Here is a 16,715-nt window from a genome sequence, read left to right on the forward strand (position 1 = left end):
GAGCCATTATGTCAGGGTAACAGGAACACTGGACTAACTTTCAACTCTCAAAGTTTTGGGACCAAATGAACACACAGGCTATGTTTTCTTCAGCAGAGAAACTGGAACACAAGTATGAAAGAGTAGGGTCATGAGGATGACCAGAATAAAGATGTCTGGTCCTTGTGGAACTAGGTCATGTGTATTTTAGAACAGTTAACCTCTTGTGGTGCAATGAGGCCAGTACATCTCCTTAACAATCAACATCTCCAATAATCACCCAGCACAACAGAAAGAGATACAGGGGAAAGGCTGTTAGAGATCTGCCAAAAGGTCAAGGAAAAGGAACACACAAGGGGCGTGGTCCTTACCCAGCCGCCGTTCTCCTGGATCCAAGGCTCTAGGTGATCATTCAGGTAAGTGGCCATCCAAGTTGCGATCCGACTCACCAATACCTGCATCTCCTTGTCTACGCTTTCCACGCACAGTGCCCCACCGAAGGAGAAAAAGGCCACAATGCGACCCCAGTTCACCCCATCCCGGAAGAGTTCATTCACTACCTGCTCAAAGCTCTGATATGCTGTCCCTGGGGTGATGTGGAGCTGGGACGTCAGGTCACTGAATGCTCGCCGGTACCTCAGTTCAAACTCATCACCTGCCTCCCTCAGCGCTTGCTTCACCGCTGCCATGGGGATCACCTCCCGGGCATCCAAGCTGCTGCTGCTGTGGCCAGTGGCTCCATTCACCGCGGGGCTGTCTGCCAGGTGCCAGGATGGGTTGCCATTGATGGCACTGGGGGTTTCCATCTCTGATTCAGTCCCTTCTGGGGCTTCAGTTCTGTTCTCTTCCACATCAATAAACTGACTCCAGCTGTATCCTTTCTGGGAAAGCTTGTAGGAGAGAAAGTCAACCACCAGCTCCCGGTTGCTCTGAGACATTTTTATAATAGGGTTGGGCTCGACCAGTCCATTGTCCAAAACACCTGCTCACTCACTGAGTCTGGTCTCTGCTTAGTGGTTCTCTTCTGAGATCCAAAGTCAAGATGAGGTTCTGAAGAGAGAGAAAGAGCTTAAGAAAAAAAATAATAAATGCATGCTATTTACGCTACAACACCCCATTCCCGCTCCACGTACCAGAACTGGGTTCTCTGTAGCTCTTAAGAAGGTCTAGGTCTAGCTTCCAAGGGACTTCAATGAAGTCAAATTGAAAGCACCAGTGGACTCTGAATCATCACACCGGTCTTTTTTTTTTTTTTTTTAAACCCCAGCCACCCCCTTTTCTCCGAATTGTCTTCCTCAGAAAGTCACCCCCATGGGCAGTCTGCCCCAACCACAACCCCCGCACCACCTACATTCAAATCCGTCTCAGGCGACGGCAGGCAGGTGCAGCCCCCGGAAGATCTTTTGTATCATATAGGTCGGGAGAAGAGGTGGCAGCCGGGATGCCGGTAACTCAGCCGGCCTCGAGGAGGCTGGCAAAAAAAAAAGGCAGCTCTGGCTGGAGGGATCATACGACCCGGCAGACCGAGAGCCCAGAAGGCAACACAGGAATTACGAAGCTTAGGAACCGGCCCCCTCGCTGGCTTCTTCCTCCATCGCCCAGATCGAGGGCGGCCGCTCAGCAGCCGCGGCCTCCTGCCACCCGGGAGCCCAGCCCCCTCGCTCTTGCACGCCCCTTGGCTCTCCGCCTCCTACTGGGAGCCAGGAGAACTCTCCCGGAGGTGGCTGGTGTGAGGTTTAGTTTTTGTTTTTTTTTCTATTTAAGTACCAGCCCAGTGTGAGGCTTCCGAAACCCTGAAGGGACTTCTCAATGAGGCTCAAGGTTTCGATGAGGGACGGAAGGAGGGGGAAACTGCCTCGGATCTGCGGTCTGACTTCGGAAAGGCCATCCCCGGGCCTTTCTGGGAGGCTGAAAGCCGGGGACCCCCCAGAAACGCCGCTGGTTTTTTCTGAATTCCCCAAAGGCCCTGGACGTGGCGGTGGCAGTGGGGGATTGCAGGGTCCTCCATTCCCCGCACGGACACAATGGCCGCCGGCGCCCTGCACAAAGACCGGTGAGGGTGAGGCGCCGGGCCTCTCCTCGGGTCAGCGAGAGGGGTCGAGGCCTGCTCGAGGGCCCCCACAGCTGAGATCACGTTTTCCTGGGGACAGGCCCAGGGCGGCTTCTTGGCGCCCCCGGGAAGGCTTGGGGGCCGGGGGCTGCACCTCCCCGGAGCCCGGGGTGGGAGGGCTGCGGCCTCGCGGCTTCCTCCGCGCGCTAGGCCGGGTACCCACCGGGCCACCGCCCCGTTGCTAGGCAACCGCTCTCCCTCAGGGGCGCCCCCTAGACCTTTCTGGGAGGAGGGGTCTCGCCCCCGGCGGCCCGCCCAGGCGTAGCCAATCAGCGAGCCCAGGCAGCAGGGAAGCAGGACGGCGAGGGCTCCCATTGGGCGCAGCGCCTGCCACGCACCGGGGAGGCGGCGCTCTCACCTGCGAGCCCCGCGAGCCGTTGGGGGCCACATCCCCCCTTCATCGGCCGGGTCGTTTCCAGACGCGAGCGCTCTTCGCGGCCGAGTTCTGCGCCGCGGACCCGGGCCGGCCTACCTGGCTGACGGCTCGCGCTGTCTCTTCCGAACGAACCGGCCTCAGTTTCCCCTGAAGAGACCCGGGGAACTTGCAAGCTCAGTCACTTCCGGTGCCGCGGCAGCGCGCGCGAGCCCGAGACGCAGAGGGAGTGCGCGCCTTGAGGACTGGCGTCAAGACCTGGGCGAGAGCGCCCCCTTGCTGTAAAGCTGGGGAATCCGGAGACGCAAAAAAAAAAAAATTTACATTCACTTTTCCATCCATTCATACGCTTATTCAGTTTCATCCACTCATACGCTTATTCAGTTTCATCCACCTGTCAGTTTGCATATCGAAAAAACACCGTGTTGTGGCTAAGAACCTTGTGTCTGAGATTCCAATTTTGCCAATTGGGGAAGTTACTCAACTGTTGTGTGCCTCAATTATCCCTAACTGTAAAATGAATAAAAACCAACCTTCCTCATTGATTTATTGCCATGATTAAAAGAGTTGTTATTTGTTAAGTCCGTAGTGTATGCCGCATAAACTCATTCAGCAAATGTTTCTTTGGGTTGCTGAAGATAGAGTTAGGAACAAGACAAGACGTGGCCCATGCTTTCACAGAGACTTAAGCCTGTGAGATGGAGAGACAGTAAACAACTAGGATAATAACAAACAAGGTAATTTCAAATAGTTACTAATGCTATGAAGAAAGCAAATCAGGGTGTTGTTATAAAGAGGGTGAAGGAAGAGGTGCTGCTTTAGGGTGGGTGGTTACGGAGGTAAGCCCTACCCTCCCTGCCCAGGGAGGAAGTGAGGCATTTTTTTCAACAACTGTGCGTAGGGTGGCCAGGGATGCCCTCTTTGAAGAGATGACATAGAACCCAAGACTTAAGCATAAGAAAATGCCAACTCATCTGAAGAGTTTAGAGAACATCAACCTAGACAGAGAGAACAATTTGTGCAAAATGTCCTCAGGCAGGCAGATCTTGGCACGTCCCAGAAGGTGAAAAGGTAGTGATGGAGGACACACGTGAGGCGAGAGGAGTTTGGAGAGTTGACCATAGAAGTGAGTTGGACTTGATTGTAAACATTTGAAAGGTGTCTTATTTTATAGTATTTAATCGAGTAAAAATAGAATATTAAAAATATACCAAATAGCATAGAATTAAAAAGTAAGTCCTCATCCCACTCCTGCTATTCAATCCACAGTTCTTGTCACAGAGGTCATCACTCTTAAGCCCTTTCCTCTGTTGTCTTTCAGGAGATGGTCCGTGTATTCACAAGCAAATTTATATATATAAAAGTTTTACACAGATAGTAGCATGCTATAAACACTTCTACATCTTGCTTTTTTTTTCTTTTTTTTTTTTTTTGCTGAGCTCTGTGCTTTGAGTCTGCCTCAATTTTTTAAATTAATGCACAACTTTTTAAAGATACACTTTAATTTATTTGCCCAATCCACTGTTTGGGAACACTTAGGTAGTTTCCAGTCTTATCTTATTACAAATAAAGCTATAACTTGTCCATTTGTTATTTTGAATATGTGGGAGTTTATCTGTTAGGTAAATTCCTGGAAGTGGAATGACTGGTAAATGAGTATATTAATTTGTCTTTGTTTTGTTTCAATGGATATTGGCAGAGTGCTCTACGTAGCAGTTGTACCAGTTTGTCCTCCCATCCATACGGTATGAGACTGCCTCTTTCCTCACATTCTGAACTACGCAGTGTGTTATCAAACATTTTTACTCTTGCCAATCAGATAGATAAAAACTGAGAGGCGCTTTTATTTTGCTTTCCTTTCTTTCTTTCTTTTTTTAATGGAGATGCTGAGGATTGAGCCCAGGACCTCCTGCATGCTAAGCATGTGCTCTACCACTGAGCTATATACCCCTCCTCCCATTTCTTTTTATTAAGAGTGATATTGAGCAATTTTTCATGTTTATGAGTCCTTTTAGGGGGGGCTCTTATTCTGGCGAATTCTCTGTTCATTTGCCCTTTTTTCAGTCAGTCTGTTGAACTTTTTTTTCTCATTGGTTTATAGAATTTTTATCCTTTTTTTCTACATGTAAGTTGTAAATAGTTTTCCAGGTATTATTTATTACCATGGAAAAACTTTTATTTTGTATGTATTTTTATTTATGAGTCTCTTCCTTTGTTGTTTCCGGGTTCTATGTTATTCTTACAAAGACCTTATCCAGTTTAATATTATAAAAGGAATTCTCTGGTTTCTTCTAGTTTTTACATGGTTTCATATTTTATGATTCAATCTTTGCTCCATCATATGGTCGCTTTGGTGTGACATGTGAAGCAGGAGTCCATCATTTTTTTCCAAATAACTACCCAGTTATCCCAGTATTATCCTCTTTTCCCAACTTACTTGAAATGTCTCCATTATTATAGTCTGCTTTCCCCAGTGTACTGTGTCAATTTCTGAACTTTCTGTTATGTTCCATAGAAGGTTTTAAACCAGAGCAGGACATGATCTGATTTCCAGCTTTAAAATTTGTGGTATCACAATCATTTCAATGTGGAAATTTTCATTATAGAGGTTTATGACGTGCTTTGGGAGCCCAGCAGAGAACAGATCAACTCTACCCAGAGACATGGGCTTAACTGAATTGGTCCTTAAAAGGAGAGTAAAATTTTGCCTGGGAGAGAAAAGAAGTGAGGGATATTTTAGGCAGAAGGCACTGCCTGAACAAAGGTATGGAGGGTTAATGTGAAAGCCCAGGTGTATCCTAGAAATAAACTGGGATGACTGAGAGGGAGTGGTGGCAAAGAAGACTGAATGGAAACATGTATCCACGTGTGCAGGACACTAAATAGACACTGGAGAAGCCAACTGGGCTTTCTGAACAGAAAGGACATGAAGAGATTTATGTTTTGGGAAGATAGAGATTTTGGGGAAGAGAACTTTGCAATATTTATCAAGAGCCTTCAAAAATGGCTCTGGAAAGATCATTGAGAAATAATCTTTGACTGGAATCAAATTTAAGAAAAGAAGTGAAATGCAACCAAAGATTTACCAACAGAGATATTTACACAAGGTTATTTATAATACAGGAAAGAAAAACTAAAACTGAGCAGTTCAATAAACAGGGTGATGCTTTAAATGGGTTAAATTCATACAGATTTAATGATGTGGAAAAATGCTCAAAATATAACACTTTGTTAAAAAAATTAACAAAGTTATACTGAGAATTATTCTAATTTATTGAAAAATGTACAATTTATGCAAAATACAGAGGAAAGAATTATACCAGAATGCAAAAAGGTGATTATTGCTGCATAGTCAAATTATGGATGATTTTATTTTCTTTTTTATACGTCTCTGTATTATCTAAACATGACTGTATTTTCTTTGATTGGAAAAAACTATTTAAAAAAATATTTGCTAAGATTTAGATGATGAGGACATGCTTATGGTAATGTTTAGTGACAATAAAATTATACAAAATTAGATGTGTGACATGATCTCAACTCTAAATACCATGCAGAGGAAAAAAGGCCGGGAAATCAACATGATAAAGGCACAAGAAAAATGGAGGAAGCCCTGTACAAATGCTAAAGAGGAACAGAAACAGAGTGGTCAATAAACCAGAGTTTGAGGTAGATGCTCAGCCTCACTAGTTATCAGGGAAAATGCAAATTAAAACCTCAGTGAGATACCATTTCATACCCACCAGATGGGCAAAAATGAGAAAATCTGATAAAATCAAGTGTGGTTCAAGAATATGGAATAACTCTGGAAAAAAATGTATTGTTAATGAGTACAACTGAAGATGCCCACAACCTATGACCCAGCAATTCTATTCTTTGATATACACTCAAAATAACCCCCCCCCAAATAACTCTTGCATATGTGTGAGATGCAGGTATAAGAATGTTTATAGCAATACTACTTGTAATAGCAAAAATTTGGAAACTACTCAGTTGTCCATTACAGCAAATGGTTAACCAAAGAGTAGTATGTTTAAACATAGTAATATGATACACTGAAAAAAAATAAGCGGATTTAGCTACACTCAGCATGAAGGAATCTTAGAAACATAGTGCATGAAAAATATTGTAAAAGAATAATGCAATAGGATTCCATTTATATATAGTTTGAAAATAAGCAAAATTAATCAACATACTGTGTAGGGTTTGTGGCAGCCAGACTCCTCCAAGATGGCCCCCTGCCTTCTGGTATTCACACTGTTGTGAAGTCCCCTCCCACCATGTACGAGAGTTGTTCTATGTGACTGATAACAAATGGCAGAGATGTTGGCATGTCATTTCCAAGATTAGGTTACCAATCTCCCTCTTTCTCTCTCTCTCTCTCTCTTTCTCTCTCATCACCCTGGGAGTAGCCAGCTGCCATATTGTGATCAGCCTTATGGAGAGGCCCATGTGTGATAGGGAACTGAAGCTCCTGCCTCCAGTCACAGGGGGGTCCTCCTGCTCCAGCCAAGCATTCGGATGACTACAGTCAACACTTGACTTTAAACTTTATTTGAGTCCCTGAGTCAGAACCACTCTCTGAATTCTTGACCCTCAGAAACTGTATATGATAATAATATTTGTCATTTTAAGCTGCTAGATTTGGGGGTAATCTGTTCTGCAGCAATAAATAGATAACTCATACAGGGAAATATACCTATATGGTAAAATGATAAAGAAATATAATGGAATAATCAACATGAAATTCAAGATAGCCATTGCACATTAACAGGGGAGGATACAGAATGAACGGGAGAACAGGATAAAATTGGGACCTTGAAAGAGAATGGAAATGTTCTTCTTACTAAATTGAATTGGATGTATACAGAATGTGTTGCCTCATTACTCTTTAGACTTTTTATGTATTTTACACACATATATATTTATATTTGTATCTACTACTATTTATTATATCTAATAAATCAGTTTTAAAAGGACTGGAAGGAAATACACTTAAATGCTAATAGTGGAGATGTTGCCTGTAAAGGCTAGGTTACATTTTTTTTTAATTTCTTCCTTAGTAAATTCTGTATTTTCCAAAAACTACAAACAAGAAGGTGTTACTTTTGAAATGAAAAAATAAAGACACATGTATAAAAGTATAAAAATGCATGTGTGTGTAGATATAGTTATATGAAGGTTTGTATTTGCATCAAAAGATTTTTAAAAGATACACATTTATCTTTCAACACTAGTTTTTTAACTGAGGCATAGAATTGGCATGTGAAATGGGGGCATTTTCACTTTTGACTTCATACCTATTTATGAACACTGATGGACCTGGCTGCAAATCTTAACCCTGCTGTGTGACCTTGGGTAAGTCATGTCACCTCTTTGAACCTCGTTTTTTTTCCTTCTGGAAATCGGAAATAAGAGCACCTACCTGGTAAGGTTTTTACAGCAATTAAATGAAAGAATAAATGTACAGCATCTAACATACACTCTCATTCTGTCATAAGCATGTATTATTTTTGTAATTTAAAAACTTTTCTAAAATAGAAAAGTCTTAACTATTAACTATTACCTTGGCCTAGGCCAGGGCCGACTGCAAATGCAGAGGATGGAATTTCAAGCGATTCCCTTCTTCCTGCTCCCAGAAGAGGACAGAAGCACCACTTGAGCCTGGTTACTGCTGATCTTACATGAGCTTTTTTTTCTTTAAACTTTTTTTAACTGAAGTACAGTCGGTTTACAATGTTGTGTTAATGGCTGGTGTACAACATAGTGATTCAGATATACATATATACATATTCCTTTTCATATTCTTTTTCATTATAGGCTATTACAAGATATTGAATATAGTTCCCTGTGCTGTATAGTGGGACCTCACTGTTTGTCTGTTTTATACATGAGCTTATTGGGAAAAAATCTGCATCAGTAGTTACTGTCTATCCCTCCAGCCCCCAGCCCCTGACAACCACTGATCTACTTTCTGTCTCTATGGATTTGCCTGTTCTGGAAATTTCATTTGCATGGAATCATACAATATTTGTCCTTTTGAGTCTGGCTTCTTTCACTTAGGATGTTTTAGGTTCATTCATGTCCTACATATCAGTACTTTATTCCTTTTATTAAAGAATACTACTCCATTGTATGGATTTATCACATTTCATTTATCCGTTCATCAGTTGGTGGACACTTGGGTTGTTTCCTATAGTCTATTACTTTTAATCACAGTGTGCTAAGGTCTCTGTAGTCCTTCCTCCAAAATAAATTCCGTATCAGCCATGAAGGAAGAGACTGGGACACCCACAGAGCTTCCTGTGCTTGTTTGGATGGGAACTGTGGAAGACAAAGTGGTGGCCCCTTCCCCAGGGATCCTTTTGATGACTGTCACCTGCAACCTTCTGCAAGGAGTGTCTGTGAGTGATCACAGCCACCTCTCCTGGAAGTGTCTGAGGGTTGTGTTGCACCCAGAGCCAATGACCAACAGTCCTCTGTTCTCCACGAAGGAGGTCTCCATTGAGTTTGAAGGCAGGTCCATATTTCTGGCTTGGAGACACCAAATAGATGGTGGAGAGGGTGACAGACACAGAGTGAAGAAGATCTGGAAGGGGCAGGTGTAGAAGTTGGGGCTTTTCCCTCTCACTTTTTAAAACAGAGCCTGAAGAGCCTGAATAATTTCTCTCAGACAGGCTCCCCCTCTACCTCTCTTGTAAAGGGTTTGGCCTCTAGAGTTGGCCTTCCTGGGTTCAAATATTGGCTCTGTCACTTACAAACTTGTGTGTGACCTTGAAGAAGTTATCTAACCTCTCTCTGAGTCTCAATTTCCTCAGTCTATAAGATGGAAATGATAACCTTACCTACCTTCCAAGGTTATTGTTAGGATGAAATGACTTAATACGAGCAAAGCATTGCCAACAGTGCCTGGTAGACGTAAGTACCAGGCAAGTGCTGGCTGTTGTCACTTATTCACACCCTTGGGAAAGGTGGAGCATTGTTCTGCATATTTTTAAAAAACCTAATGGTTTCGTAATGAATTTATATTAATCAGCAATTTATGTTTTAACTAAAAAATGTGTCTCAAAAATACCTCCCTGTCACTTCAGATCTGTACAAACTCTCTTAGAACTGATGTTTTGTATTTCGCTCTGTAGACACTTGATTGAAATACCCCCAACAAATAATGGACATTTAGGTGGTTTCCAATTTCTCATGACTTTGATGCAACAGCCTACTCATTGATTTCTTTATTTCCATGCTCGTTCCCCTTCCGTCTGTTTTCAGCACAGCAGCCAGAATTATCTCATTAAAAGCACAGACTAAATCAACGCTCCAAACCCTCCCAGGACTCCCACCTCATTCAGAGTGAAAATCAGTTTCCTTACAATGGCCCAGCTGGTCTGCATCCAGCCCAGAATAAATCTGGCCTCATTTACCGGTACTCCCCTCCTTGTCTGTTTGCTCCAGCCACCCGGACTTCTGACCTCTTTCTAAAACGTGCCTCTCTGCTCCTGCCTTTGCACTTGCCGTTCCCTCTGCCTGGAACACTCTTCCTTCAGATATCTGCATGGCTCACTCCTTCACCTTCTTCAGGTCTTCGTCCAAATGTCCCTGAACTACCTTATTTAAAATTGCAACCCCTTTCCTGTGGATAAAGCCAAAAGCATAATGCCTGCAATTGTGGATAGAGTGGACCAGGTGTGTCTAGGCCTCCTTTCAGCTCTAAAATTCTGCTTCAGTGATTTCAGGCCTCAGTCTCCCATTTATAAAGAATGGTGACTTGCGACTCAGCCTACAATATAATGGATGCTGAAGGAATGACAGGAGAGGAATCCCTAGGGCCATGCTTACCTCTTGTTAATCTGGAAGGACTTGGTAAATTCTTGCACACATCCTGGCCTCCTGGCATTGCCTCATTCACTCACTCACCTTCTGCCAAACACGTCGTGGAAACAGCACAGCTCTAACACCACTTCCCTCCTGAAGTAAAGTAAGCTACCTTTACCTCCACCCCTACCCTGGCTGCATGTACTTGGAGATCAGGTGATGTGTCTGCTGAAAGTGGACAGCCACAGCCTGGACAGACTCTGTCCTCCCTTTGTCAACGTCAGCTTCCCAAAGACAGAGATTTTGTCTGCCTTTTCTCTGCTGTTTGCCCATACTTAGCACAGTGGCTGGCACATAGTAGGTGCTCAGAAAATGCTGCAAGTGACTGTGCCTCTGTGTCTCTGTCAAAGTTGGTTAAGTGTGTCTTTTGGAATTAAACCTAGAAATAGAAGTCCTAGGTTGCAGGGCACACGTGTTTGACATTTTTAAAAACTTTAAATGTTAGGTTTATGGAGGTTTAATTGATGTAAAATAAACTGCGCATTTAATGTGTACAATGTGATGAGTTTTGCCGTATGTATAAACTATTACCACAAGCGATATAAAGATATCCATTGCCCCCAAAAGTTTCTTCATGCATATTTGTAATTCATGCCTCCCATGCTCCATTCCCACACATTTATTTGCTTTGTGTCATTATAGATTAGTTTGCATTTGCTAGAACTTTACATAAGTTAAATCAAACCTTTTAAATAGATGTTGCCAAATTGCCCTTTCAAGCAGCCAAACCCATCCATGGTCCCACCTGCTGAGTTACCTTGCACATCCTTGATACCATCAAACTTTTCATTTTGGTCAATCTGGTGGGTGAAAAATGGTACCTCTTTGTTTAACCTAAATTTACATTTTAACTTCAGTATTACTAGTGAGGCCAAGCACCTTTTCAAGTCTTTAATGACCAGTTTTGTACCTTCTTCTAAGAATTGCTTATTTTCCCCATTTTTTTCCTATTGAATTTTTGTCCTTCTCTCATTGATTCATAGATTTTTTTTGTTTACATTCTAGGTTCTAATCCTTTTTTACACGTATTGTAAATATTTCACCCCTCGATCTTTGTTTTCCTTTTTAAAATGTAATTTTAAAATTGTGATTTGACCAGTGTTTTCCTTTATTCCTAGTTTTCCCCTTATATCTTACTTAAAAAATTTTACCCACTGTCGTAAACATATTCTTTTAAACCTTTAAAATTCTTAATTTTGGTATCTTTAGGGTTTTAATTCATCTGAAATTTGTTTTTGTAAACGGTATTGGATACAAGTCTAACATAATCTTTTTCCCAAATAAAAAGCAAATGTCCCAACTCCGTTATTTGTTTGTTTCCATCTGATCTGAAATCCTACTCAGCATTTACTAAATTCTGATATACATGGGATGGTTTCTGGACTCTTAAAACTTTTCTATACTGATCTGTTTATTTTTAAGTATTTTGTGGCAATATCCTGTTTAAAAAATTGTGGATAAACTATAAACAACAAGCTCCTACTGTATAGCACAGGGAACTATATTCAATATCTTGTAGTAACCTATAATGAAAAAGAATATGAGAAAAATCTATCTATATATATGTATAACTGAATCACCACACTGTTCACCAGAGACTAACACAACATTGTAAATCGACTATACGTCAATTAAAAAAAAACAAACTGGGGAAAATTTCAAACACATATATATGTATGTGTATGTATCTATGTATCATGAACCTGTCACTCAGTTTTAACAATTTAATTTGTGGCCAATCTTGTTCTATCTATACTTCCACTTACTTTCCTTCCTGGGAAACTCCTGATTATTTTGAAGCAAATTCTAGAGTCATTTTATCCCTACCATTTCTATATGTATCTCTAAAAATAAGAAGTATTAAAAACAAAAACAAATAAACAAAAAAATGCCACTCTTGCCGTTTATCTTTTGAAGAAACAAGACCTTTTGTCCTGGAGAGTTTTCCAATCCGGATTTTGCTGATTGCACCCCATGGGGTCAATTAATAATACTTTAAAAATTACTGTAATTTCATAATATATTAATATGAGATCTGGCATGGCAATTCCCCTACCCCCGCCCCGTCCCCTACTATTTTTCAAAATTCAGATGCCACTTCTCGGGCTTTTCCTCTTCCGTACGAATTTTAGAATCAATTTGGCAAACTCCATGACAAAACCAATTGGAATTTTCACTGCAATTGCCTTGAACTTTTCAAATGGAAAATTAACATCTTTACAATATTAGATCGCCCTATCCGTTAATTAGGTATGTAACCTTATTTAATTATTTTTATAATTATTCAACAAAGTTTTACAGTTTAAAAAACTTCCCGTAAAAGTCTTGCTTTTTTTTTTTTTTAAACTTCGTAGCCTTTTTTGTTATTACGAACGTCGATCTTTTTGTTCTCTTCTGACTATTGATGTATGGGACCAGACTTTCTTAATTCAAATCCCATCTCCTCCACTTAAAAAAAAAAAATGTGGTTTTAGACAAGTTTACTTAGCTTCTCTGAACCTCTTCCACAATTTAGGATAATGAAGCCATGGAAGTAGATGCAATTAAAACGGAAGAACCAAGCACACAAAATACCGCCACTTTTGCCAGGAACAGGGTGTGGATTTGGATAGAGTTTGAGAGACTCCTTCACGTTTGGCAGAGACTCTGGGGCGAGTCTATGTTGCATGCAGGGGGCTCCATGATAAAAAGAAGTGAATTCCTATGAATATTCAAGAGACTATGTACAACTTCAGGGAGAATAATAAATGAAGGATTTTCTTCCGCGAAACTTTTGGGGGGGTAGAGGACGTGCACCATCTGTTACCTAAGTGGACTCCCCTGTCTCTTCAGTTGGTGGTACCACCTTTCCCAGTTTGGAGCCGAGCATTTTGGGCTTTGTAGTAATTTCCTCATTCGGGCTGTTCCAACAGGCTCACGCCATCTTACGAGACTACATTTCCTAGGAGTCTCCGGGGCCGGTTGTTTGCTTGTCCCTCATCCTGACTTCCGGCGTCGCTGCGCTCTCTAGAGCCAATCGGGAGGTTGGGATTGCCGGTTCCCGGCACTCTGATTGGTCCGTTTGACTGAGTCTGGGTTCAAATTTTCAACCGTAGTGAATGAGTCCCGCGGCGGGTCTTCCGGGCGGTTGGTTGTCAACGCTGAGGCGAGGTGAGCCGTGAGGAGAAAAGGGGAGCCGACTGGAGCACGGGGCCACCTTCTCCCTGATTTCCGAGCGGCAGGAGGTCGCCTCCCAGCACCCAGCGCGGCTCGCGCCTCGAGGGACAGGCTTCTGGGACGTTGTGGTGCGAGAGGCGCCGTCCTGTCCGGCGGAGCTGGAGCGGGGCTTCCGGCCTCCCTTCTCTTGGCGACAGGATTCCCCCTGAAGTTCGGCGGCCCGGATCTAGCGGGCTGTGTCTGCAGGTAGAGGCGGAGGCGGGCGGCGGGAAATAGGCAGAAGGAGGAGTTGAGGAAGGCTGTGGGCTAAGGATAACGGTGACTACAATTAGATTATTATCCTGCACACATGAAATAAGCATTTACTGGACGAAACGCTCTGTGATTTCTCATTTAATTTTCGCCGCGAGCCAGTGAAGTCAGTACTGTTCGTAGCCTTCCTTTATAGGGGGGAAACTGAGGCCTGTAGTCTAGACACATTTCGAGAAATGGGTGAAGCAGCAGCCCTGCCCGCAGGACGTGTGGCAGTTGGTGAAGGAAAACAGATGTGGTTACAAACAACTACATTTAAAAACTACTGTGTAAGATAGAAAGGTAAATGAGGTAGTGTGGGAACATAATTGAGGGAGAGTTTAATTCCACTTGGAATTGTCTTTCTGTTTTGAGAGTTAAAATTCTCTGTTTTATTCCTATTTGCCCAGCCCTCCCCTTTTGTGGCGAATCACTAGGTATTCTTACCTTTCTAATTTCCTGTCCTAAAACAGGACAGCAGGAAGGAAAAGTGAACCAGGCTATGTAATATTGTAGGATTGTTTTGCTCTCTGTTTTCTTAATATGTGGTTACTTTTTCTCACACACAATTTTCCAGTATTTAAGTACCAAGGACTTCCCTCCGGTCAGTCCTGCTTGGGACTTGACAGCATCTGAGTGCTCTACTGATTTTGCTTGGAATTTTCCCTGGTTCAGCCTTACCTTCTCTTGACATCCTATGGTCTGTCTTTGAATTTGTCACACTCATCAGATGTCAAAATTCGAACTATTTTCTGTGATAATAAGGAGATTTTTGTTTTGTGGCCTCAGTGTATCCTGTGTCCTGTCAAGCCACCCTTAAATCAAACTTGAAGTCTTATTGTGGGTATGTCAATTCAGTATTAAGTTGTCACACACGGGATCAAAATTATTGTGGCTCCTAGCTCACTTAGCTAATTAATTGACCTTTGACGTTTTACTGTGTGCTTAGATTGGTGTTAGATACTTCGTGTATACAGAAAAAGGGTTTTCTGGTTTGCTTGAGGACAAAAGTCTGATTCAAATGGACAAGTAACAGAAAAGACAAGATAGCATCTGAGTTCTCTATTGTTTTGTACTGTAAGTGCCCTGGCAGTTTAGAGGTGAGGAAGATCTCTGAGGCTTAAGCAGACAGGGGTGGCTTTGTGAAGCAAGTGGGACATAAACTCCTCTTGAAAGGGGAGTTTGGTTAGACAGGAACTAGAACAGTCTTGGTGCACAGAAATCACTCATTCAATATGTGTTGAATTGGAGAGGCAAGAAGGCGTTGTCTAAATTGACTACAAAATTTCAGGTATGGAAAACTGGGCAAAGTGAATTAGGTTGATACACTTGTTTAAACTTTCAAATTATTTAAATGAAATAGAGTTAATTTGGTCAGGCTTATTCTTAAGTCTGTATTCCCAACCTTAAGAAAGTTAATTTATCCTGCAGTTGCAATTAAGCTTCTCCAGGAAACAGGATTACGTGCAAAGGTCCTTCATTTCTTGTTTAGGTACCAGGAGAGGTTCAGAGTTTTATAGTCCCTAAATATTTTTTTCTTCAGCCTTTCCTGGATCTCTTCCTTAATTCTTTTTGAACTGCTGAGGAAGAAAGGAGGAGGAGAGATTTAAATGTCCTTTGGCAAACTGAATTTTCTTTGTGGTAGGTGAAGGTAGGCAGCAGAATTGACTCCAGAGAGATTGAACACCCCAATCCATTCTGTGAATAGATTGTGTTTGAAACAGATCAGCAGCCCAAGGTGCTTTGTGAAAAAAGTATAGATGACTGGGAAGGGTTCTGTTTTTGTTTGTTTTCATCGAGAAACTTGATTGGAGAAAATTAATGATTACTGAGAAAGGTATAAAATTGTATGTAGGCACTTACTTTAGAAATTTTTAATAAAATTCTATTTCTACTTTTTTTAAACTGAAAAAGATAGTAAAATGTTTTTCTTATTTTAAGTGTCCCTACTGTTTCTCCTGATGTTTGAATAGGATAGAAGTGCACACTACCACCTCTTGGTATCAGTGTTCCTAAATTGCAGGGTTTGGAAAGGTTGTTTGTAAGTGGCAGTATGTAATGTAGAAGACACCAGGAGACAGCAACTGTAGACTGAAAAAAATTAAAAACACTTTTATACTAATGGAACAACAATCTGCTAAGTTTGGCATTTGAGGGTATCCAAGCTATTTAGACCTTAGCTCTCAGAAGAACTCTTTGGTTTTAAGAGTGGGGATCCTTGGTCTTTTAGCTCCTCTGTTTTCTGTTAAGCTTTTTTACTAACCTTTTTTCTGCTTCTTCAAGGTTCCTGATAAGAAGTACTTTTTAGACTTCAAAATTTCAGAAGAGAGGTGAAAGAGTGTACTGCAACTTTGAGTCAAGTTTATAGGCAGGTGGACTGACAGACGGATTAAGCTACAGGTAAGTCTGTATCCACGGTGTTAAATTCAAAATGAATAAGGGTAACATTAATATATTAGCTTCAAAAGTGTTAAAATAATTTTAGTTTATTATTATAAAGTAACATATTTTGGAAGAAAATTTATGTAATATGGAATAGCAAAAGAAAGTAATGTTACCCACTACCCCATCTCTCAGATAAACTATGGCTAGCACTTTAATAGATTTCTTTCCAATTTTTTTGTGTGTCTATATTTGGTTTTAAAAGTTAATGTACTAAAAACCTTCATTTTTTTGCTTAATAACTAGGTTATGCCTATTTTGTCATATCATTAAAATTTTCTGTAACATTGTTTTAATGGCTATATGGTATTCCACAATATGGTGGAACCATTGGTCAAAAAAATACATATTTTTTGTATCTAAAAAAAAATGATATAAATGAACTTATTTATGAACCAGAAATGGACTTACAGACATAGAAAATAGCTATGGTTACCAAAGCGGAAAGGGGGAGCAGAGGATAAATTAGGAGTTTGGGATTAACATATACAC

General features: G+C 41.5%; 2 protein-coding genes across 10 annotated transcripts in view; one reads left to right on the forward strand and one right to left on the reverse strand.

Moving 5' to 3' along the window:
* The window catches only part of BCL2L1 (BCL2 like 1), a 46,321-nt gene extending 43,649 nt beyond the window's left edge, over positions 1 to 2,672 (reverse strand). Inside the window, exons 1-2 of one of the 8 annotated variants that reach the window (XM_015237902.3) lie at positions 2,562 to 2,672; positions 351 to 1,029 (exon numbers count right to left, since the gene is read on the reverse strand). In XM_015237902.3, the coding sequence (XP_015093388.1) occupies positions 351 to 917 (567 nt within the window). In that variant the 5' untranslated portion in view covers positions 918 to 1,029; positions 2,562 to 2,672. Of the gene's footprint in view, positions 1 to 350; positions 1,030 to 1,112; positions 1,257 to 1,330; positions 2,233 to 2,447 lie in introns of those variants that run through there. The other 7 variants (XM_006202676.4, XM_031687935.2, XM_006202677.4 and 4 more) reach the window with 7 other exon arrangements.
* Positions 2,673 to 13,420: 10,748 nt separating this feature from the next.
* The window catches only part of TPX2 (TPX2 microtubule nucleation factor), a 41,503-nt gene continuing 38,208 nt past the window's right edge, over positions 13,421 to 16,715 (forward strand). The window contains exons 1-2 of one of the 2 annotated variants that reach the window (XM_072943987.1): positions 13,421 to 13,736; positions 16,065 to 16,181. The gene's annotated coding sequence lies outside the window, so the exon portion shown is untranslated. The remainder of the gene's footprint in view (positions 13,737 to 16,064; positions 16,182 to 16,715) is intronic. The other variant, XM_072943988.1, reaches the window with a different exon arrangement.

The sequence above is a fragment of the Vicugna pacos genome, chromosome 19 (genome assembly GCF_048564905.1).
Source record: "Vicugna pacos chromosome 19, VicPac4, whole genome shotgun sequence".
Classification (NCBI taxonomy): Eukaryota; Metazoa; Chordata; class Mammalia; order Artiodactyla; family Camelidae; genus Vicugna; species Vicugna pacos.